The 21333-nt window shown below is 58.0% G+C and overlaps 2 protein-coding genes across 3 annotated transcripts; both read right to left on the bottom strand.

The window, feature by feature from the left end:
* Nucleotides 1–7627: 7627 nt before the first annotated feature.
* On the bottom strand, nucleotides 7628–12974 carry LOC118643316 (cytochrome P450 11B1, mitochondrial). Of its 2 annotated transcripts, XM_036281309.1 has the most exons (9): nucleotides 12739–12974; nucleotides 12218–12373; nucleotides 10866–11065; nucleotides 10576–10779; nucleotides 10219–10373; nucleotides 8629–8795; nucleotides 8177–8255; nucleotides 7887–8081; nucleotides 7628–7741 (listed from the first exon to the last, which is right to left on the bottom strand). In XM_036281309.1, exons 1-9 carry the CDS (start codon nucleotides 12972–12974, stop codon nucleotides 7628–7630), a joined length of 1506 nt encoding a protein of 501 aa, XP_036137202.1. The 2 variants fall into 2 exon arrangements, with proteins under 2 accessions (XP_036137202.1, XP_036137203.1); XM_036281310.1 differs by lacking the exon at nucleotides 7887–8081.
* A 1926-nt stretch (nucleotides 12975–14900) lies between these two features.
* On the bottom strand, nucleotides 14901–19056 carry GML (glycosylphosphatidylinositol anchored molecule like). The gene is made up of 2 exons (XM_036281332.1): nucleotides 18794–19056; nucleotides 14901–15339 (listed from the first exon to the last, which is right to left on the bottom strand). The coding sequence occupies exons 1-2, from the start codon at nucleotides 19044–19046 to the stop codon at nucleotides 15044–15046; spliced, it is 549 nt and encodes a 182-aa protein (XP_036137225.1). The 5' UTR covers nucleotides 19047–19056; the 3' UTR covers nucleotides 14901–15043.
* Nucleotides 19057–21333: the final 2277 nt, after the last annotated feature.

Genomic DNA, 21333 nt, shown 5'->3' on the forward strand with positions numbered 1-21333 from the left:
CGGTGGGGCCCTTGACATACTTCCTCTGCTCCCACAAAGAACTACCAAAACAACCCAACTAGACTCCAGGAGAGGTCGAATTAGGGAACAGGCTAAATTGTACAAAACGGCCCCACGGCTGGCGACAGCTACCAGACCAACGCCCACTGCTACCGAAGGCGCTTGGATTAGACCTACTGCGCTCCCTGCACGGAGCACCCATCTTGGAACTTCAAAATTAACAACCCTGGCCCTGGCTGGTTTGGCTCAGCGGTTAGAGCGTTGGCCTGCAGTCCAGAGAGACCCGGGTTCGGTTCCCACTAAGGGCACGTACCTTTTTTTTTTTTTTTTTATCCTTACTCGAGGATATTTTTCCATTTTTTGTACAGGTAGAGTGGGAGGGAGAGAGAGGAAGGGAGAGAGAGAGAGAAACATCGATGTGAAAGGGACACATCGAGTGGCTGCCACCCGCACGACCAACCAGGGCCGGGGACAAACTGCAACCGAAGTACGTGCCCTTAGCGGGAACCAAACCCGGGTCTCTCCGGACCGCAGGCCGACGCTCTAACCGCTGAGCCAAACTGGCCAGGGCAGGGCACGTACCTTGATGGCAGTTTGTCCCTGGCCCTGGTTGGTCGTGCGGGTGGCAGCCACTCAATGTATCCCTTTCACATCGATCTTTCTCTCTCTCTCTCTGTCCTCTCTCTCCCTCCCACTCTACCTGAACAACAACAACAAAAAAACAAAAAACAAAAATTAACGACCCTCCTAAATAGACATTTCTATATTCCAAACTTAAAACTGATGGCTCATTCGGCTGTCGCTAGATGCTTGGCCTGCGCCAAAGTAAATGCAGGCCCCCCCATACCCCCAGCCTCGGGGACCTGTGAACGTGGGCGAGAACCTGGAGAACATTGGGAATTAGACTTCACCAACATGGCACCAGGAAAATTTAACTGCAAATATTTACTTGTCTTTATTGATACCTATTTGGGATGGACTGAAGCATTCCCCACAAAAGGGGAACCTGCTCATATCGTCATCAGGCATCTACTCTCTGGGATCACCCCTCGATTTGGCCTTCCCTTAGCATTGGGGTCCGACAATGGTCCGGCATTCATGGCCAAAATATACTAGCAAAGACCTTAGGGATAGATTGGAAATTACATTGTATTTAGAGGCCTCAGAGCTCAGGACAAGTAGAAAGGATGACTAGGGCTCTAAAGGAAACATTAAGCTACACTGAGAGACGGGTGAGACCCACCCATTTTACCTAAGCTTAGTTCTGAACAGCTTGCTGAGTTTCATAACCGAGATCTCTTAAAGTCCTTACAGGCTATTCAACTCCTTCGAGACGAGACTCGACAGCTCCTTCAATGACCTGAAGGACAACCTCTGCCATCCACAACTCAGAAGTACAACCCAGGGGACTGGGTTTGGCTAAAGAGACACCACCCTGAGAACCTTGAACCCCGGTGGGATGGACCATACTTAGTCATCCTCTCTACTCCAACTGCTGTAAAGGTCTCAAGGAAAAGGTCCTGGATTCACCATACCCAGGTAAAACCAGCTACCCCTGACCAAGTTCCTGAAAAATGGATGACAGTATGGCAGGAGGACCCCCTAAAACTAAAATTAATCAGGCCCTCTGTTTCCTCCTCTTCCTCTACCCCTTCCTAACAAGCGCCCACGGTAACCCATTCAGTAAGTCCAAATGGGTAATCATGAGAACTATAGATGGAACTGTCATCTCCTCCAATGAGACATACGGGGAGGATCCTACCCTCTCCTTTGACCTAGCTCGCCTGTTTGGAGATGACACCTGCATGAGCCTAGAAATAAAGAATAGGGGAGGCCCTGGCCGGTTTGGCTCAGCGGTTGGAATGTCGGCCTGCGGTACAGAGAGACCCGGGTTCGGTTCCCGCTAAGGGCACGTACCTCGGTTGCAGTTTGTCCCCGGCCCTGGTTGGTCGTGCGGGTGGCAGCCACTCGATGTGTCCCTTCACGTCGATGTTTCTCTCTCTCTCTCTCTCTTCCTCTCTCTCCCTCCCGCTCTATCTGAACAAAAAATGGAAAAATGTCCTCAGGTGAGGATAAAAAAAAAAAAAAAAGAATAGGAGAGGACTATTCCTATCTGGCCTAGGCACGGCCGGGACAACGTGTAGTCCCCTCTACACTGCGCAACTCCTCTGGCAGACGCCACATTATGCCTGTCCCCAACCCCCCCCCCCCCCCCCCCCCCGTCTGTCCTGTGGAACAGCAGCCGACTACTACTGCAAATCCTGGGGATGGGAAACTGTGGCCTTAGGCTGGGATCCGGGGAGAAGAAACGACCCTCTAATACATTTCCACAGGCATACCACTCCCCCACCTAGAAAATGTTACAATCCTGAACAATGTAACCGGACCACCATACCTCTTCCTCCCGCAGGGTGGCTTATGTGCACACCAGGGGGCGCCTGCTGTCTCTATGCCAGTAGATCAGGAGCCATCAGAGAGTACGCAGGGCCTTAGAAAGCGCCTCGCAGATCGGGCCAGAAGCGCAGAGGCCCCTAAAAGCTGGTTCGAAAGTCTCTATCGCTGGTCCCCTGGCTCACTACTCTTCCCTCTGCTCCAGCAGGCCCCTCACACTCCTATTCCTAGGACTGACATGTGGACCTTTAATTATAAACAAATTAATAGCTTTCATAAGAGAGAGGGTCCAATCTGTCAAATTATTAGTCCTAGCCTCTCATTAGCAAAGGTTGTCATTAGATGAACAACAGGAATCAAAGATTTCATCTGTACATACGACCAGTGGGGAATGTTATAGGCGGCTTTAGCCCCTTAAAAATTAACCGGAGTTTGACCTTCCCTGGGAATTCGAAAAGTAACATCCTTCAGAAAAAGGGAGGACAATGATGGCCTTAGGGCCAGAGTGTCCTGCGTGTTCTGTAAACAAATTGATAAGGAGAAACCGAAGTTTCCTTTTACCCCATAAAACTGTAACTGTTAAGAATATATGTACTGCACCTGGCTAACTCTCTGTCACAAACTTGCTAGTTAGTGCTTGTTTAACCCTGATTATAAAAGGGCTGAAAGTCTGCTATGGGGGCTGCAGTTCTCGGTGTAGGTTGGCTGCAGTCCCTGCACAGGTAATAAAGCTCCTAATATTCAAAATTACTTTGTGTCCGAGTGAGGTTGATTCTCCTGGGTTACAACATATTTAGGTTTATCATTAGCGATATCAATCCAGACATCTATGAAGGGGGCCTGATCTGGGTGGCCAGGATTGCCGTATATTTTCCGTTGAACCTTAAAAGCCAATTGCAAATCGAAGCTGCCTTCGGGTGGCCAATCAACCTGAAGGTGGGCCAGTCGAGTTGACAGAATTTCTGTAAGTCAAAGGGCATTACCGTGGCCCTGTACCCAGTGGCTCATTTCTTAAAATCTTGGAAGTTATTAAGTACACATTGCAAAGGAGTCAGAGGCATTGACTAAGACTGGCCCGTAACGACAAGCGGAACAATGGACAGACACCAGCAGAGGCCAGCAAGGACTAAGACGCAAACAGTAAAACACAGATACTGGTATGAACGGAACTGAGGCCTGACTGATTCAGAACCCGGGTCTAGGGCGAGGTCTCCTCCTAGGACCCGGCTGGGAAAGTAATGCTGCGTCTAGCCTTCCTCCAGCCACCGGATGGCGCCAAACACAACTAACTGAAGGTTTGTACTCACCGGTGAGATTCAATCCAGATGGCTCATAAATCTGCTGTAGACAAATCTGTGAAGACCGTCCGGGAAGTCAAGGAGCCCGTCTGAGCGCTTGGGGCTGAGGAACGTCTCAGAGGCCTTCCCCTGGGCGGGACGATGTGTCCAGCCAAAGGAGATGAATGAAATGGATGGGCGCCTCATCCCGCAATTCCGTGAGGCCTGCTGCAGGCTGGGTGGGTGTCCAGGGCAGGTGTGCGGTCGGGACAAGGGCTGAATCAGGCTGGGATGGTTGAGAGGCCTCTCTGTCCTCCCCCCAGGTGAAGGGAGCAAGATGGATGGGCCCCTTATCTCATCAAGAGAAGAGAGGGGCCTTGGATATTTTTATCTCCTTTTCACAGGACCAAGAACAGGGGGTGGGGTGGGCTGGACACCCCTTCCGTTCACCCACGTGTGTTTGGTTGTTGCTCCCAGACCTCACGCCGGCTGCAGGGCTTGGACACAGAGCCAGCCAGGGTCCCTCCCAGGGAAGACGTTCAGTCCCATGGGGCAGTGGGGAGAATCCAACGATAGAATTGGGGGTGGCACCGGGGCAGCCAGGGCCCTGTCTGTCTATCCGGTTCTGCTAAGGAGCAGTGAAGACCCAGAGGAGGGCTGCTCCTCAGGCTGAAAGATGAGACACAGCTGCTCCCAGGGCCTGTGCTCACTGTCCTACCCTCCTCATCCTGAAGAGGGCCCTCGGGGACCAGGCCCAGGGAGGAGCAGGAAGTGGTCGTGGGCTCTAGTGAGGACTAACAAAAATAAATAAATAAACAAACAAACAAACAAACAAATAAATAAATAACTAGCTAGCTAACTAGCTACCTAGCTAGCAAAGTCTTTCAGCCTGTGACTTTTATTGACATCTTTGAACGGTTAAAGTGGGAGGTGCTTGGGCAGACTAACAATCCCAGGTGGTGAATTGAGAACAATTGGGTTGAGGGTCCTGTCCGGCCCAGCCCGGGTCCTGATGCTTGGGCAGGAATAGAAAATGAACAAACCCATAACACCATTAACATATGTGTGCTGCCTCAATGCCAGACTAATTAGAAAGCTGTCCAGTTTTATTGATCCTCAAGAAGGATGGAAGAAGTTAGCCGTAGCTATTACAAAACCATCTGGGGATGATGGAACAATCAGTTTCCCACAAGGAGATTTGAAGCATTACTTCCAACTGGGAAGTCCCGCTGGTGAGCTGCTGTTTGACTGGGCAGCACAGATTGCACATGAGGGTTTTGCTCCTGTAAGTCTTTTGCTACCAGATGAACCTGACATTTGAGACTTCTTTTTATTCTTTCAACTCTCCCCAGCTCAACAAGCACCCCAGACACAGGGCACGGCAGACTTACTTGCTGCTTGTAAAGAAGCTGTAACAACCCTGGCTGGTTCGGCTCAGTGGTAGAGCATCGGCCTGCAGACCAATGAGTCCTGGGTTTGAGTCCAGCCAGGCGGACATACCTCGCTTGTGTTTTGTCCCTGGCCCTGGCTGGGCTCTTTCGGGAGGCAACCAGTCGATGTGTCCCTCTCATGTCGGTATTTCTCTCTCTCTCTCTCTACCCGAAGATAAATAGAAAAATATCCTTGGGTGAGCATTAGAAAATAAAAATAAAAAAGAAAGAAGCTGTAACAGTCCAGCAGAATCGATGCCTCTCTGACGAAGACAAGGCACTTGTGATATCTGTGCAGAACCCTCAACAAAATCACATGCCACCCACCTCCTCAGTCCAGAAAGTTTAGAAGTTAGTGACACACGTTTTCAGTTTCTCATTTTATGAATTGAAGGGTGTTACAAATAACTTTGATGAATGACCCATTTTTCTCAGTGGCAATAAATAGGGAGAGGGAGAACGTGGAGTTGTTCATAAAGGAATTGTGAACACAGGACTGTGCAGCCATGGTTGACATTAGAACGGAAGAACTGAAAAAACAGTTTGATCAAGAAATCAAAGGAATGGCAAAGTGCCAACATAAAAATTTCGTAGAACGATGCAATGAACTGCACGAAGGCACTGCTTGCGGTGAGGGGGAGCATCGCAAGGGAGCAAATGCTCCAGTCTCTGGAAGCAGCCCACTTTATTTGGTGTTTTCGGTAATTAAGTCTTGGAGATCATATCTCTGCTGACCATACAGCCTAGCCCAGCATACTTCCTGTCTCTCCCTCTTTTCAGGGTTGATACATAGGAGAAACGGCAAGTACATTCACGCTTGGGCGTGTTGCCCAATGTCACTCTCAGGGGGCTCTCAGAACCCGATTCATGCACTACGTTTTCGATTCACATGCCTGTTTTGGTCCTTGGCTGGCCAGGCGGCAAGAATGCGTACATCAAGGTTATATTTTGCTCATCCACCAAACCCCCAAACCTACAGTGACCCAAGTCTGGAAGCTCCTCTCTTCCCTATGACTTCCCAAGTCCCTTTCCCAAGTGCCCACCAGGGCAAGGTGAGGACCGTGCCCTGGCAGCAGGCCTCTTCGCTGTGGCTATGGAGTGGCGAGGCACGTGCAGACCCTTTTCATCAAGGGAGTTGGGGGCCAGACAGGGTTCCATTGGAGTGGCTCGGTGCCAAGGGGGCTGAGCAGCCAGAAGTGTGGGCCCTGATCCTTGACCACCTTGGGGAGACCAGAGTGCTGGTCCCACCAGATGACATGAGGGTGGGGAGGGAGAGTGGAGCGACCCCACCCCAGCCTGGCTGCTAGGACCCGTTTTTATTTTTTTTTTCATCCTCACCCGAGGATATTTTTCCATTTTATGTACAGATAGAGTGGGAGGGGGAGAGAGGAAGAGAGAGAGAAACATCGATGTGAAAGGGACACATCGAGTGGCTGCCACCCGCACGACCAACCAGGGCCGGGGACAAACTGCAACCGAAGTACGTGCCCTTAGCGGGAACCGAACCCAGGTCTCTCCGGACCGCAGGCCGACGCTCTAACCGCGGAGCCACACCGGCCAGGGCTAGGACCCGTTTTTATATGGAGGTGTCACCTGGCGCTAAATGGTGTGGGACAGACAACTCACACCTGCCAGCTAGGAGACCCCAGCCGGCTCCCAGCTGTTCAAACCCTCTTCCACCATGAGGTCAGGGTGGCCCCAGTCCTCAGAGTCAGTGTGAGGGGAAGCCAGCAATTCAGACAGAGGCTTTATTAAAGGGAGCCTGTGGCTGTATGTGGCTGAGATGGCCACACCCCTTCTTCCAGGGGCTTCTCTGTAGTCACCCTGATGCCAGGGGGTGGGGCTCACCATCCTTTCTGCTTTCAGGTGGGCATCGTTGGCCCTGATGTCCAATCAGCCCCTTGGCAGCCATTCTTCTAGTAAAGGCTCCTGTCTACCCAGGCCCTGGCTGGGAGACGCCGCACAGGCGCAGAGGACCAGTGGCGCCAGGAGAAACCACCTGGGCTGAGAACAGGGAGGTGGGCAAATAGCAACCCAGCTTGAAGGTCACGTCTAGGCAAGAACATTGCGGACCAGAACTGTGGCGTTTGAAATGGCAATGAGCAGGGTGCCCATGTTGTCAGCTCTTGTACAGGGGAGACTGCATACAGAGGGCACATGAGACTGGACAGGAGGCAAGGGACAGGGTCAGAGGCCCCTCGGATGGACATATGAGGAGCCTGGAAGCAGTGCTGGGGTGGTGGGGTGGGGTCAAGGCCCTCAGATGTTGCTCCTTGTAGGAGAAAGTACTGGTGGGGCTGGGTACATAATCAGGACCTGCAACCAAGACTTTGCTCCAGCTCTGCCCCGGCCTAGCTGCACCGCCTGCAACCGCCTGACCTCAGAGGGTCCGGGCGCTTCCATTTGTGCGAGGTGCCGGCGGGACAGTGCTGAGGGTCAGGAAGCGGGACCCAGGGCAGGAACAGGAATGGCCTGGGCTCCGGGAGAGGGGAGCGGGTGGCATGGCCGGCGGTTAGTGCAGTGATGTGACTAGTTGATGGCCCGGAAGGTGAGGAGCGGGATGGTGGAGGGCATCAGTATGAACCGGTAGACCATCTTCACATCCTCTTGCGTGATGGTGTCCACCTGAAAATGTTTCAGCACCTAGGACAGAGGCGCGGTTCCTGCTGACCCACCTGCACTGCTTGCAGACCCTCACCACTGTCCAGACCCGTGGTCCTGGCCCAGCCTCCTCCGCCTTGCCGGCTGCCCGGACGCCCCGCCCTCCCGCACCCCGCCGGCCCCTCACGTGGTGCAGGAGAAGCAGCATCTCGGTCTCCGCCAGGCGCCGCCCCAGGCACTGTCGCGGGCCGAAGCCAAAAGCCAAGTGGGGGAACCTGGTGTTGGACCCTCTGTTCAGCCAGCGCTGTGGATGGTAGAGCTCAGGCCGCGGGAACACAGAGGGGTTTCGACCCAGGGGGTAGAGCTGCACAGTAACCAGTGTCTGCGGGGAGGTGGGGAGGGGCAGGGTCAGCTGGCCTGTGGGCGAAGCCCCCCCGGGCGTGGTGTCTGCTGGAAGGGCTGTGGGGCGTCACTCACCCCAGCCGGGATGTGGTAGTTCTGCAGGACCATGTCTGAGCTCACCTGTCGATCCACAGAGATACCCACGGGGTAGAGCCTGTGGACAGGGCAGCCAACAGGGTCCTCAGCTGGGACAAAGCCCCTCACCTCCCCAGTCCAGGGCACAGCAGCCAAGGGCAGGCTCCCAGCCTTCACAGGTCCCTTGGCACCGGGAAGCTGTGCCAGTGCACCTCCTGAGCTCGGCCGAGGCTGCCCCGCCGGAGCAGCCTCCGGGCTGGGAGGACACGGTGGAGGACGGCACCACCATGCTGAGGTGAGATCCAGAGGGCGAGGGGCCCCGTCCCTTCGGGGACAGGAAGAAGAGGCGCGGGGGATGCACCCTTGGGCACCGCACCCGCGTTCCCAGGATCAGGGTGCGCCCCGGGGCGCCCTGCTCTGCAGACAGTGCCCAGGCGGCTGGGGCTCCTGACCTCAGGGTCTCCTTGAGGGCGGCCCGCAGCAGGGGCAGCTCCGTGGCTGCCCTCTGGGGATTCTCAGAGATCTCGGCGTCCGCCAGGAGGCTCTCCTCACGCAGGGTCTGCTGCACCTCGGGGTTCCGCGCCAGCTCGAAGAGGGTCATCAGCAAGGGGTAGGCCGTCTGCAGGAGCCATGGGCGCAGGGCTCAGACCTCGGCACAGCCATGCACCTCAGCCCCCAGGGCCCACCCCCAGGAGAGGATGTCTCAGGCCCACGCTATGCGCATGCCCAGTGCAGGGCAGAGCCCAGGGGACTGAGACCTCAAGATGTGAAAGCCCACCCCCTCTGCTTTCCTTGAGTCCCTCAGGGAGGGTGTCCCCAATCTCAGGGCAGACCCAGGCCCTGCCACTTCAGGCCTGTTCTCACCCTCCTCTGGGCTCCAGGAGGGTCACCCTTGCCATCTACTCGGGATGGGGTCTGGAGCCCCAGGTCCATCTGCTCTCAGTGGGTTATCTCCCCGGGGCATCTGATGCAGCTCAGACCCCAGCCAGTTCCTCCCCCTGGGTCGTTTCCATGTGCAGGGGCGGGTTCCCCCAGCCCAGCCCGAGGTCTGGCAGACAGCTGATGTCCTACATCCCGTCTCCATGGCAACATGCCCCTGGCATCTCCCAACGGGGGACAATGACCTGCCTGCTGCCCCCTTTGCCTCAGTCTATGCTGTGCCCTGGGGCACATGTGGGACCCACAGGGAACAGAAGTCAGAGTCAGACACTCCCGTCAGTGGCTGGCTCAGTGCAGCCTTGGGTGCAGGCCTGGCACCTGAGGCCCTGCCTTGCAGGGGTCCTGACCTTCTGCCCTCCGCTGCCCTCCACTCGGCCTCATGCCTTCCCGTGCTGCCTGCTGCTGCACCCTGGCCTGCGGCACTCTGTGCCTCTCTTCACGGCCTGTCTGACTTCTGCCTGGTTCTTCCAGGTTCAGCTGGAGGTCCCCGCATCCAGGAAGCCTGCTTAGAGCCGTCCAGAGGCACATGCCTTCCCCTGGCTCTTGCCACATGACAGCACCTCAGCCTCTGCTCGGGGAGCTTTTCGCCACCAATCTGCGCCTTGGAATTTCAGGTGCCAGGCCCGGAGCAGCCCTGAGAGCCGGCAGAAGGAGGCTGCTGGAGGCAGAGGGTTGGGCTGCGTTCCACACCCTGGGGCCCGCCCTGCCACGGGCTGGGTTGCCTATGAGTCTCCTCCACAAGCCGGAGCCCTGTGCTGCCCTTCCTGTCACCAGCCTGTCACTTAGCAGGGTCCCCTGTGCAGCTGGGTGCTGGCGTCCCCCCTGGCTGAGGACCCTGATGGTGTGACGGGGTCGATGCTGTGTGTCCTCAGGCCTCGGGCTCTGCAGGCTGCCTGGAGCACGGGTTCCCACCAGCGACTGCAAACCCTCCCCTTCAAGGCTGCTCCCCGTGCCCTCCCCTCAGAGCCTTCTGACGCTGAGATCCCAGACTAGGTGTCTGAGCAGCAAGGACTGGGAGGGGCATGCAGGGGACCCTTGGCCCAGGAGGGCGCTGCCGGAGTCACGTGGGCTCCATGTTCTGTGGGCAGGGCGGGGCTGGCCACCGTGTCCACGCTGCCCGCAGTGAGGTCGATGGCGCTGGCCTTGATGGCGTCCAGGGTCAGGTCTGCATGCAGGAGCAGCTCCGCCATGATGCCGCTGTAGTGGTGGGGGCGGCCGAGCGCCAGCTCCTGGTAGATCTTCTGGATGGAGTTGTTGGCTGTGGGCAGAGACAGAGCCCTGGGCCTGGCGCTGGGAGCCACTGCCTCTTGGTGCCCTCCGCATCCGCCCTCGGCACCTGCCTCGCTCTCCTGCCAGGTCCTCGGGTCAGCCCAGGCCCACCTGCCTCGCCGCCAGCTCTCGGGGACTGCGCAGAAGCCGGAGCCCGTGACCCTCTGCACCCAGCTGGCCCCGGCCCTCACCATACTGGAAGATGTAGTCCCAGGCCGCGAAGTGCTCCTTCCACACCTGGGCGCTCGTCCAGCGCGACAGGCCCCTGGGCACGAACATCAGCTGCACGGTGGACCGCAGCATGACCTCCAGCGCGTGGATGAAGTTCAGGCTGGCTGGGCTGGGGCTCTGGCTGAGGAGGCCCAGCCGCTCTCCAAAAAGGACCAAGTTGCTGGCTGTGGGAGGGTGGGCTGCTGAGCGTGTGGCAGCCCCGGGCCCGGCCGCCTCCTGCCGGCCCCGCCCGCCTGGGCCCGGCCCGCACCTTCCAGGGTGTAGTAGAAGATGCTGGGCTGGATGTCCACGGTCAGGGCCCCCCGGGCGCTCCGCAGCACCCTCGCCCTCAGGGCCTGGGCGAAATCCCTGGCCACCCTGTCCACCATAGGCATGTACTTCTGCACCGCCAGTGGCGACATCACATCTGGGTTGAGCCGCAGTCGGTCCACGCGCCATGCGGGCCCGTTTCTGCACAGCAGACAGAGAGGGAGCTTCAGGGCACCCCGCGTCAGCAGCAGGCTCCCAGCCCTGCACCCCATCTTCCTCATCCCAAAGGGACAGGGGGCAGGGAGCTGCGTGCTGGTCCTGGTGAACAGGCTGCCCATGTTTCCCCCTTGCCACACGCTTCCTTCCATAGAGGTCCTGGCGGCTGCGCCCAGGGTGCTCAGCTCCACAGCAGGGCTGAGGCCAGGTCTCTGCCCAAATGTGCCCCATGGGTCACCGAGTTAGCTGGTGCCGCTCACACCCCCACCCAGGCCCTGCGTGGGTGTGGAGGCCTTGTCTCTGAGGAGGAGGAGGCTGGCCCTCCTGTCAAGCAACGCCCACGCTGCTCACACCACAGCCCAGAGTGGGTGACCCTCCTCCCCCGTGCGTCCCCACGCTTAACAGCACTGCCTCTCCAACCGCGGCGCCTTCTCTCCCTGCGGGCCTCTAGTTCCTCTAGACACAGACCACAGTGTCTCTCACGACACCTCCCACAGGGACCGGCCCCTGGGCGCTCCGAGGGTGTCCGTGGGGGACGCAGGGAGATTTGCAGCCGCAGTCACATCCCAGCATGCACACCTTCTTTCCGGAGGCCAGCCTCCCACAGGGGCTGAGATCGGCCACACGCACACGTGGAAAGCACACGAACTCAGATGTACAACACTCACTCACAGACGTGCACACTTGTGTGGGTACACGCAGGCAGCAGGCACACACCACACATAAGCACACACGTAGGGATCTCTACAAACATGGCACGCAGACACACGTGAGCACACAGGCTAGCATGCCAGCATGTGCACACATGTCTGCTCACATACATGTAACGGCATCCGCACCCGCACACACTCACACACGCGGACACAGGCACCCCCAGAGCTTGGCTTCTGAGCGGAGGTGCCACCCACCTGCTGCCTGCCCTGTCTGATGCGGACCCTCCCCACCTGAGCAACCCACTCAGGACCCCCGGGGCCCACACGGAGGCGGCAGCCTGGCCCCTGGCACAGCCCTGCGGTCACACTGTCTCCACGCACCCAGGCGGGCTCAGGGCAGGCCTGCTGAGGGTCTCCCCTGTGCTGCCTCCTCCCTGCACCCAGGCTGCCTGTTCCCCGCCTCCTCATTCAGATGAGCCCTCACAGCAAGAACACGCCGCACTTGTGCCCACGATGCTGTCGGTGGGCCAGCCAGGGCTCCAGGACCATCCGGCGGGGTTGAACGCCCTCCGCCCGCTTCAGCCTCTCCACGTCTTCGGGCAGCATCACACACACCATCGGTCTCCCGCCCACGTCGTACCTGCGGGACAGTCAGAGCCCCACTGTGGGCCGTGCCGCCCTGGGCCCCACTCAGCAGATGACATCCGACCGTCTCCTGCTGACCTCTCCTTCTCCCTGACGGGTCTGAGCCGGCAGTCCCTACCGCCGCCTGACTGGAGGCTCTCCTGCTGTCCGTCTGCATTGTCAATCGGCAGCGGGTCATGGGGTGCTCTGACCTTGTGTCGGGGTCACGGACGCTCCACTGCGCAGCCCCTCCCACCTTCCCCAGCTGCAGAGCACCAGCGCCCGACTGGACGGGGCAGGGCAGGGCACCTGGCATGAACTGGGTGGCCAGTGGGCACAGAGCGTCAGGTGTGTCGGCGAGGCGGGCAGGGAGGGCTTCACCTGAAAATGGGCCCCAACTCCTGGAAGGTCTGTTGCATCTGCAGGTGCAGATCCTCGGAGCCGTCCCTCCAGACCTGCAGCACCCTCAGCCACTTGTTGCCGGGACACTGCGGGATGGCTTCGAAGGGCAGCACTGCCTTGGGCGCCGGAGCAGCGCCTGTGGTCAGCGTGCGAGTCCAGCGCAGGGACAGCCAGGCGCCCGCCATCCACACGTCTGCTCTGGCCTGGAATGCCATGCCCGGGCTTCCTCCACCCCCTTCCTCAACCTTTTATCTCGCTCAGGGGCCTGACTGGCCAACTGATCACGTCATGGGAGGAAGTGTCCCTGGACCAGGCCAGGATGCCCCAGGAAGGGGTCAGGGCCGGAAGGGTCAGGGCTGGAGGTGTCCAGCCAAAAGGAGATGAATGAAATGGATGGGCGCCTCATCCCGCAATTCCGTGAGGCCTGCTGCAGGCTGGGTGGGTGTCCAGGGCAGGTGTGCGGCCGGGACAAGGGCTGAATCGGGCTGGGATGGTTGAGAGGCCTCTCTGTCCTCCCCCCAGGTGAAGGGAGCAAGATGGATGGGCCCCTTATCTCATCAAGAGAAGAGAGGGGCCTTGGATATTTTTATCTCCTTTTCACAGGACCAAGAACAGGGGGTGGGGCGGACTGATCACCCCTTCCGTTCACCCACGTGTGTTTGGTTGTTGCTCCCAGACCTCACGCCGGCTGCAGGGCCTGGACGCAGAGCCAGCCAGGGTCCCTCCCAGGGAAGACGTTGAGGCCCAAGGGGCAGTGGGGAGAATCCAACGATAGAATTGGGGGTGGCACCGGGGCAGCCAGGGCCCTGTCTGTCTATCCGGTGCTGCTAAGGAGCCGTGAATTCCCAGAGGAGGGCTGCTCCTCAGGCCTAAAGATGAGACACAGCTGCTCCCAGGGCCTATGCTCGGTGTCCTGCCCTCCTCATCCTGAAGAGGGCCCTCGGGGACCAGGCCCAGGGAGGAGCAGGAAGTGGTCCTGGGCTCCCTACTCTCCTGGCACTGTTCCCAGCAGGCTCAGGTGCAGCCCACCCTGCGGGCCGACCCCTGGCGGGGGCAGCATTCCATGGAGACCAGCTCGCTGTCATTGTTCCCATTTTCAGAGGAGAAGACTGAGGCCAGGGGTTCTGTGACCTCCCACAGTCCTCATCAAAGGGTCCCGGAGCTGTGCCTACCAGCCCTGACCCGGATGTGGGATGGGCCTGGGGGTCTTGGCTCAGGCTGGGGGCAGGATGGAAGGCGTGTGCAGGTGGTCGCAGGAGGGCCACCGTCCCAGTGTCGTCTCCTGTTTTACTTGCTCCTGCTCCAGAACATTCTGGGAGACTATTCAGCTGGGGCGATGAGTCACACTCCACCAAGGCCCCTTCAGACAGATGAGACGTATGATGTACCTCAACCCCAAAGGGTGTCACAGCTGTCCTTGGGCAGGGACACAGTCCTCTCCGGATGCCTCTCCTACCACCGCCCTGCCTGTGCCCTCCACCCACAGCCTGCTGGCGCCTGGTCTGTTCTTGGGGCTCTCGGGGATGTGGACATGGGTCAGCTTTCGGTTGGCCGCAGTGATCCCCAAGGAAGCTAGGGCCAGTGGCCAGTCTCTCTTCCAGAGGGACTGCGGGCAGCGGACCCCAGCACCAAAGCCCCCATCACCCCAGTGCCGCCCTGCCCCGGCCTGTCCCAGACCTACAGGGCCTCCTGGGCAGGAAAGCCTGTGTCGTGTAGAGCCGAGGTGGCTCCTGACCCGGAGCTGTGGGTGTGCAGAGCGGGCCGGGGAGGGCAGCCCACCCTGCGGTTCTCTGCTGGGGGAGGGGCAGGCGCTGCTGGTAGGCACACAGGACGCCCTGCACATGGCGGTGCTCCCAAGGTCCGTCGCGAAGGGGGCACAGCTGAGGGGCACACTGGCCTCCCTATCTTGGCAAAGGAGCTAAGACATGTGGACTCCTGGGTGCTCCGAGGTGGCCTCAGGGCCCGTGGTCTGTGAGCAGCTGGGCCTCTCTCGGCTGATGCGCACTCTCCTCTGTAACTGATTTGCTTGTGATGGGAAACAAGGGTTTTGGTTGCTGTGTGAAGCGATGTTAAACAGGAAGAAACAGATCAGACACGGAGACCACAGAGAGGTCTGAGCACGCGGCACCCAAACAGGAACGTTCATTTTTCTCTTCAACAAGCCGTAAACGGGTAACTCCACAACGGGGTGGGGGGCCGTGTCTCTGGTTCAGGAGACAGCAAAGGGGAGTGAGCCTGCTCTGAGGCCGGAGGGGTGACGGACCGACGCCGAGGTGAAGGGTTGTCAGGTCAGTGTCCTGCCGACCAGGGTGGAGGCAAAGGTCAGGAACAGTCCCGAGCTCCACAGGACCGCCGCGCTTTCTATCTCCTCCTCGATGGGCTCGGGGGGCACGATGTCGCGCTCCACGTTGCTGGGTCCCCCGTCGTTGCAGGTCATGCCCCCGCAGCAATTGATCCAGTAGAAACTGTTGGTCCTCAGGGACCTGCTGATCGTGGCCGGCGGGGGCTGGTGCTCCTTGTAGACGAAGGTGCAGTTATCCGTGCAGTTCTTGAACACCATCAGCTCACGGGGGTTCAGGCCTGAAAGATGGAGGTGAAATCGCCGCGCACACTTTCTACGTGTCCAGCCCACGGGAACTAGCTGCATGTCCACACCCAAACCCCAAATGTTACTGCGTGGCTAGAATTCTTTTTCTGAAGACATATATATATATATATATATATATATATATATTTTTATTTATTTTCAGAGAGAGAAGAAGGGAGAGAGAGAGGGAGAGAGAGAGAGAGTGAGAGAGAGAGAGAGGGAGAGAGGGAGAACCCCTGATCGAGCCCACAGCCTGGGCACGCGCCCTGACCGGGAATCGGACCAGCAAGCTTTCGGTTCGTGGGACGACTTCCAACCAGCGGAGCCACACGGGCCAGGGCCTTTGCTCGAATTCTAGACTGAGTCATGCTTTCTACCGACACACTAGCCTCTTTCACACCCAAGCTCTCTGACGCTGACCTCACAAACTGATTTGGTGTCCATTTCAGAGTGTCCTTTCTAGAACAGTATATGAAAGAACCGGACAGTGTGAAACCTTTGGAGATTGCCTTTCCACTCAGCAAAATTCCCTGGATGTTCCTTCAAGTTGGAGCGTGTACTGGTATTTTGCTCCTCTGTGCTGACGAGCGATATCTCATGGTGTGTATGTACCTGGTTTGTCCCCATTGAGGGACATCTGGGATGCTATTTCCGTGTTTTTATGTGGACTTAGTTTTATTCATTTTTATTATTATTTTTGTTAATCCTCACCGGAGGATATTTTTCCATTGATTTTTCAGTCGGAGTGGAAGGGAGGGAGGGGCAGAGAGACAGAGAGAGAGAAACATCAATGTGAGAGACACATATCAACTAGTTGCCTCCTGCATGGTCCTGCATGGTCCCCGGGCTGGGGATCAAACCTGCAACCCAGGTACGAGCCCTTGACCAGAAATCCAAGCTGAGACCCTTCGGTCCGACGCTCTAACCACTGAGAGAAACTGGCCAGGGCTGGAGTTAGGTTTTAATTTCTTAGGGAATCACCCAGAGGTGCAATTTTGGGGAGTATGGTAGTTGCATGTTTAGTTTTAAAGAATCTGTCGCCGTGTTCTCCGCAAGGCTGCACCCTGTCCCCAATCCGGGCGGTGAAGGGGCACCTGGCAGCATTTGGTGTGGGCACTGGTCTCCATTCGACCCCTCTCAGTAGCCACATCTGACTGGGCTTTAATCTGCTTTTCCCTGGCGGGTGAAGGTGTTTTCACACAGGTGATCCTGCTCAGTTCAGTATCTCTTCCTGTCCGTGCCGTCTTCCAACGAGACTGTCTGCACTGTTACCCTGAACGCTGAGTTCTGTGTGGACTTGACACCAGCTCTTCACTGGATGTGCAGTTTACGTGCATTTTCTCCAAGTCTGCAACGAGTCTTTGCATCCTCTGAACAGAAAATTACTTATAATTGGTGGAATTCTAAAGTACCAATGTTCTTATCATTGGTCACGTTCTGTCAGCAAGTTGAACTTTTTGCCCAGACTTAGATGCCAAAGATTCCCTCCTATGCATCTTCTTTATCTAAGAGTTTTACCATTTACGTGTAAGTGTATGGTCCAGCTGAGTGAATCGTTGTGAGGTTTGAGGTTTCGGTCGAGGCTCACTTTGCCTGTGGGTGTTGAAAAGCTAATCCTTTTTGCATCTTGGCCAAAAATCACTTGGGCGTATTGGGGCGGGGCTGTTTCAGGGTTCTCTGACCTGTCCCACAGACCGTGTGTTTGTCTGACCACCAATGCCCCATTCGTTGTAAGTGCGGGTGGACGCTCCGTCTCTGACATTCAAATTTTTCCATAGAAATTGTTTGCTTACTACCCTGCTCAGCCCAGGAATCAGCAAAGCTCCTGGAGAGGAAAATGTGCCAGCGCTCTACACTCTTAAGTCTCTCAAAAGGCTCTTACACATTCTTTGTCCCAGCCCTGGCCGGTTTGGCTCAGCGGTCAGAGCGTCAGCCCGAGGACCGGAGAGTCCTGGGTTCGGTTCCCGCTAAGGGCACGTACCTCCTTTGCAGTTTGTCCCCAGCCCCAATTGGGGTCATGTGGGTGGTGACCACTCGATGCGTCTCTCTAACATCAGTGTTCCTCTCTCTCATGTCGTCGGGTGAGGAAAAAACAAACAACAAAGAGTTCTTCGTCCCAGGTGCATCGGGGTCACTCGGGAAGACAGCCTCTGGAGCTCTATGGAAATATGATTGGACACAGTGGGAGGAGCTGAGAAATGGAAGGAGTGAGTCACGGGAGGCTGGTGATCAGAGGCCAGTCTGGAGCAAGATCACTCAGAGCGGAGTGGGTGGAGGGGCAGCTCTGCGGGACAGTCGCAAAGCCACGCACCTCTGTCCTCCGGTCCCAGCTCTCGCAGACACGTCTCATGCGCCCTCAGAGCACCTGTTGCCTATGCGGACCAGCAGCCAAGCACCTGCTGGGGTTTCCTCTGCTTTTAGGGGGAAAGCCCAGCAATGGAGATGATGGGATGGACTGAAGCAGGATAAGAGTGAGGACAGGTTGGGGCCCATCACTGGGTCAAACCACCATAACCTTCAAGGGTCTCGGCTTCTGCTCGGCCTCTGCCTTGCAAAGTTCACACAAGTTCTCTCTTGGCCACTTAGAACCCAGAGCCCTACCGGGATGAGACTCTGGGGAATGTGCTCCCAGCTCTCTTCGCAAGCAGTGATCCCAACATGGCAACACACACCTCGTCCACGGCTCCCACAGGCACCAGTGGGGCCCTGACAGCTGAGGTCCCCTCGTCTTCCACGGCCCAGAGTCCCCTTCAAAGAGGCTCTCGCTTCTCAGGGGGTGGTCTCCAAGCAACACAATGCCAGCCACCAGACTAGACAAAGAGCCCGCACCCTAGGTTCCTTTGCTTTGGATGTCTTGCTTGGTTTCCAAAAATGACCATGTGGGTCTCCTGTTTATTTCTCTCCTTTCCCTTTAAATTTTAGTATTTTATATTATATCTATCTGTCAAGTTTTTCATCCTCACCCAAGGATAGTTTTGTTTTTTTTCAAATACATTTTAGAGAAGGAGAAAGAAAGAGAGAGAAAGAACCACTTTTCTGTCGGCCTCCCTTAGGCCCCCGGCCAGGGATGACCAGGGATCCGACAGCAGTCCAGGTAGTGCCCTGACCCGCAAGGGAAGCTGCGACCTTTTGGTGCACAGGAGGACGCTCCGACCAACCGAGCCACACCAGCCCAGGCCCAGGGTCCTATGTTTGATTCACCAACGAAGAATGAGCCCTGGAAACCTTAGCGCCCCCTGCCGCCGCACACGTGCCCACGGCCAGCGCAGGCCGGGCACAGGGCTCTGCAGCTCAGCTCGCTGCGCCCTCGGGGCTGAGCCTCGGACGGGACGGGACCGGACGGGACGCGGGGCTGAGCCGCCCGCTGCGCAGCGAGCCCAGGTCGGCCCCGCCTCTGGACGCGGGGGGCCCTCGCTCAGGCTGTGAGGAGGACACGCGGCCACTTACGCACGGAGAGCGTGAAGCAGCGCCTGGTCTCATACTTGCAGACCCTCAGGTTGGTGCAGCGGAAGCTGTTGATGATCGTGCACTCGTAGCATTTCACGTCGTAGGTCCCTGGGGGAACGAGCGTCGGGCCCTGCTCGCCAGGCACGTCCACCCCGGCCCCAGGCCGTCCGGAGGCTCGCGGGGCAGCCCTCCCTGGGATGGAGTCTGGGCGGGACCGGCTCCCTGGCCGAAGCCAAGGGACCAGGAGCTCCATCTGTCCCCAGACACGGCTGCCGGTGACGGCCCGCAGCCGGGCCCTAAGCTCTGCGGGTGTGGCCCAAGGAGCCCAGCACCCGCCCCCGCCCCCAGCCCTCCCGCCCCCACAGCCGCACCCCCAGCCTCCAGGTGTGCAGCTGCGGGGGGCGGGGCCGCTCGCTCCGCCTCTCCTTGCTGGGGACCCTCTCCGAATGCCCCCCTGAAGGACAGCAGAGCTGCAGGCGGGTGGGGTGGAGCTCCCCCCAGCGCCCCAAAGACTCAGGTCCCGGTGAGTCCCCGCCGCGGGGCGCCCGCACGTACACGCCTTCGCAGGGCTGTCCGCTTCCACCAGGGTCAGCCCCGCGGCCAGGAGCCAGGCGCCGAGCAGCAGCATCGTGGGCAGGAGCTGGAGCCTGTGGGTGAGGCGCCCCAGGACGCAGGGCAACAGGAGCATGAGGAGAGGAGGCCTTGTGGGTGCGGGGCCCCAGGATCCGGGGGCGTGGGGGGCATCAGAGGCTGGGGCACCTCCTGCTGAAGGCGCTGGGCCACGCTGCCAGGTGCAGGGCCGCCCCCAGACCCGAGGCTGAGGTCTGAGCCGGCTGGGGGCACCCAACCGCCCAGGGCTTCTGGAACCTCCCTCCCCGAGCCCCCAAAGCGCCCGACCTTCTGGAACCTTCCTCTTTGAGCCCCCAAAGCGCCCCGACCTTCTGGAACCTCCCTCCCCGAGCCCCCAAAGCGCCCCGACCTTCTGGAACCTCCCTCGTCGAGCCCCCAAAGCGCCCGACCTTCTGGAACCTCCCTCGTCGAGCCCCCAAAGCGCCCCGACCTTCTGGAACCTCCCTCGTCGAGCCCCCAAAGCGCCCCGACCTTCTGGAACCTCCCTCGTCGAGCCCCCAAAGCGCCCCGACCTTCTGGAACCTCCCTCGTCGAGCCCCAAAGCGCCCGCACCTCCCTCCCCGAGCCCCAAAGCGCCCCGACCTTCTGGAAACTTCCTTGCTGGCTCAACCTTCAAAGAGAAGCTAACGGTCAAAAAGCTGTGCGAAGCATGCTGGGAGTGACCCGGGCCCTCGGGAGGCCCCGCCCAGGACACCTCAAATCCCAGAAGTCCCGGCGCTTGGAGCCCAGGTCCCAGAGGCTCCTCTTTGGTCAGCTGCAGCCCTGGAGACACCAGGTCCTCGGAGCTTCTCGACGCCGAAGTCCAGGCGCACGTGCGAAGTCCAGCCCTCGACGCACCCGCCTAGTGTTGCCCAGTGCGGGGCTGGGCCAGCCCTGGCGCCGCGCCATGTGCGGTCATGGGGCCTGGGGGCCAAGCATGGGCTGTGTATTTATTTTTTAAAATGTTTCCATTGATTTTTTTTAAGGAGAGAGAGAAACATTGATCAGCTGCCTTCTGCACGCGCCCTCCTGGGGATCCAGCTTGAAACCCGGATAAGTGCCCTCCCAGGACCTGAACCGGTGTCCTCCCAGTCCACTGAGCCACACCAGCCGGGCTGGACAAATGTCAGAGGGGAAAGAACCTTCCCAGAGAGATGTACGAAGTTTGTTTCCCTGTCCACCGATTAATTAGGTCGTCTGGAACATTCCTGCCTGTGCACTTCCACGTCGAAACACTTACCTCTTCCGCACTCAAACTCCTCCTCCTCTCTGCCACCACCTGTGCTACTGCTGTGGCAGGTGAGTCCTCACAGGTACGTCGTCCTGGAGATGCCCTGAGATGGCTGAATTCAGTGTGTAACACCCGAGGCCTCGTGACCCTCGTTTCCACCGTTGCTACCTGCGCCCAGGGACTACGCTTACTCGTCCCTCACTTTGCTTTTCTTGGCATTTCCTTGCTTGGGTCTGAGATCCTTGTTCTTCTGCTTCCTGTATTTTTCTGGTTCGTCCAAATTGTTATCGTCCCTGAGATTCTGTTTGTGTGTGTCTGTCTTTGCCTTGGCATCTCGAAGGATATTTTTGTTTTTGTATAAAGTCCTAAGTGAGTAGTTATTTTCTTCCAGGGGCGTGGCATTATTTTTCCATTGTCTTGGGTCTCTCGTGGCTTATTTTCCCTCTTTGGATCTTGCTTATCAGTCTTCTTGTTGCCCCTTTAGTATTGTGACTGTTCTCTCTGGAGGCCTTGAAGGTTTTCGCTTCATCTTTGGTGTTCAACAGGCTGACGACAATGTGCCTGGGTGTCACTTTTTCCACCTGCTTCAGTTTCTTCAGACTCTCTTGAGTCTGTGGGTTGATATCGGGACTCGATTTGGAAAACCGTTAGCTCCTAGACCTTGAAATGCCATGTCTGTCCATCTCTCTCTTCCTCTTGG

The sequence above is a fragment of the Molossus molossus genome, unplaced genomic scaffold (assembly GCF_014108415.1).
Source record: "Molossus molossus isolate mMolMol1 unplaced genomic scaffold, mMolMol1.p scaffold_m16_p_33, whole genome shotgun sequence".
Lineage (NCBI taxonomy): Eukaryota > Metazoa > Chordata > Mammalia > Chiroptera > Molossidae > Molossus > Molossus molossus.

Bases quoted from the DNA above. Each gene is read 5' to 3' on its own strand.
- GML (XM_036281332.1), bottom strand. From the start codon at position 19,046: ATGGAGCTCCTGGTCCCTTGGCTTCGGCCAGGGAGCCGGTCCCGCCCA. The intron at 15,340-18,793 runs GTAAGTGGCCGC...TCCATCTTTCAG, and splicing joins CTGCTTCACGCTCTCCGTGC to GCCTGAACCCCCGTGAGCTG.
- LOC118643316 (XM_036281309.1), bottom strand. From the start codon at position 12,974: ATGGCATTCCAGGCCAGAGCAGACGTGTGGATGGCGGGCGCCTGGCTG. The intron at 8,796-10,218 runs GTGGCCAGCCCC...TGGCTCCTGCAG, and splicing joins CTGCGGGCAGCGTGGACACG to ACGGCCTACCCCTTGCTGAT. The intron at 7,742-7,886 runs GTGAGGGGCCGG...CCTCTGTCCTAG, and splicing joins TGCTGCTTCTCCTGCACCAC to GTGCTGAAACATTTTCAGGT.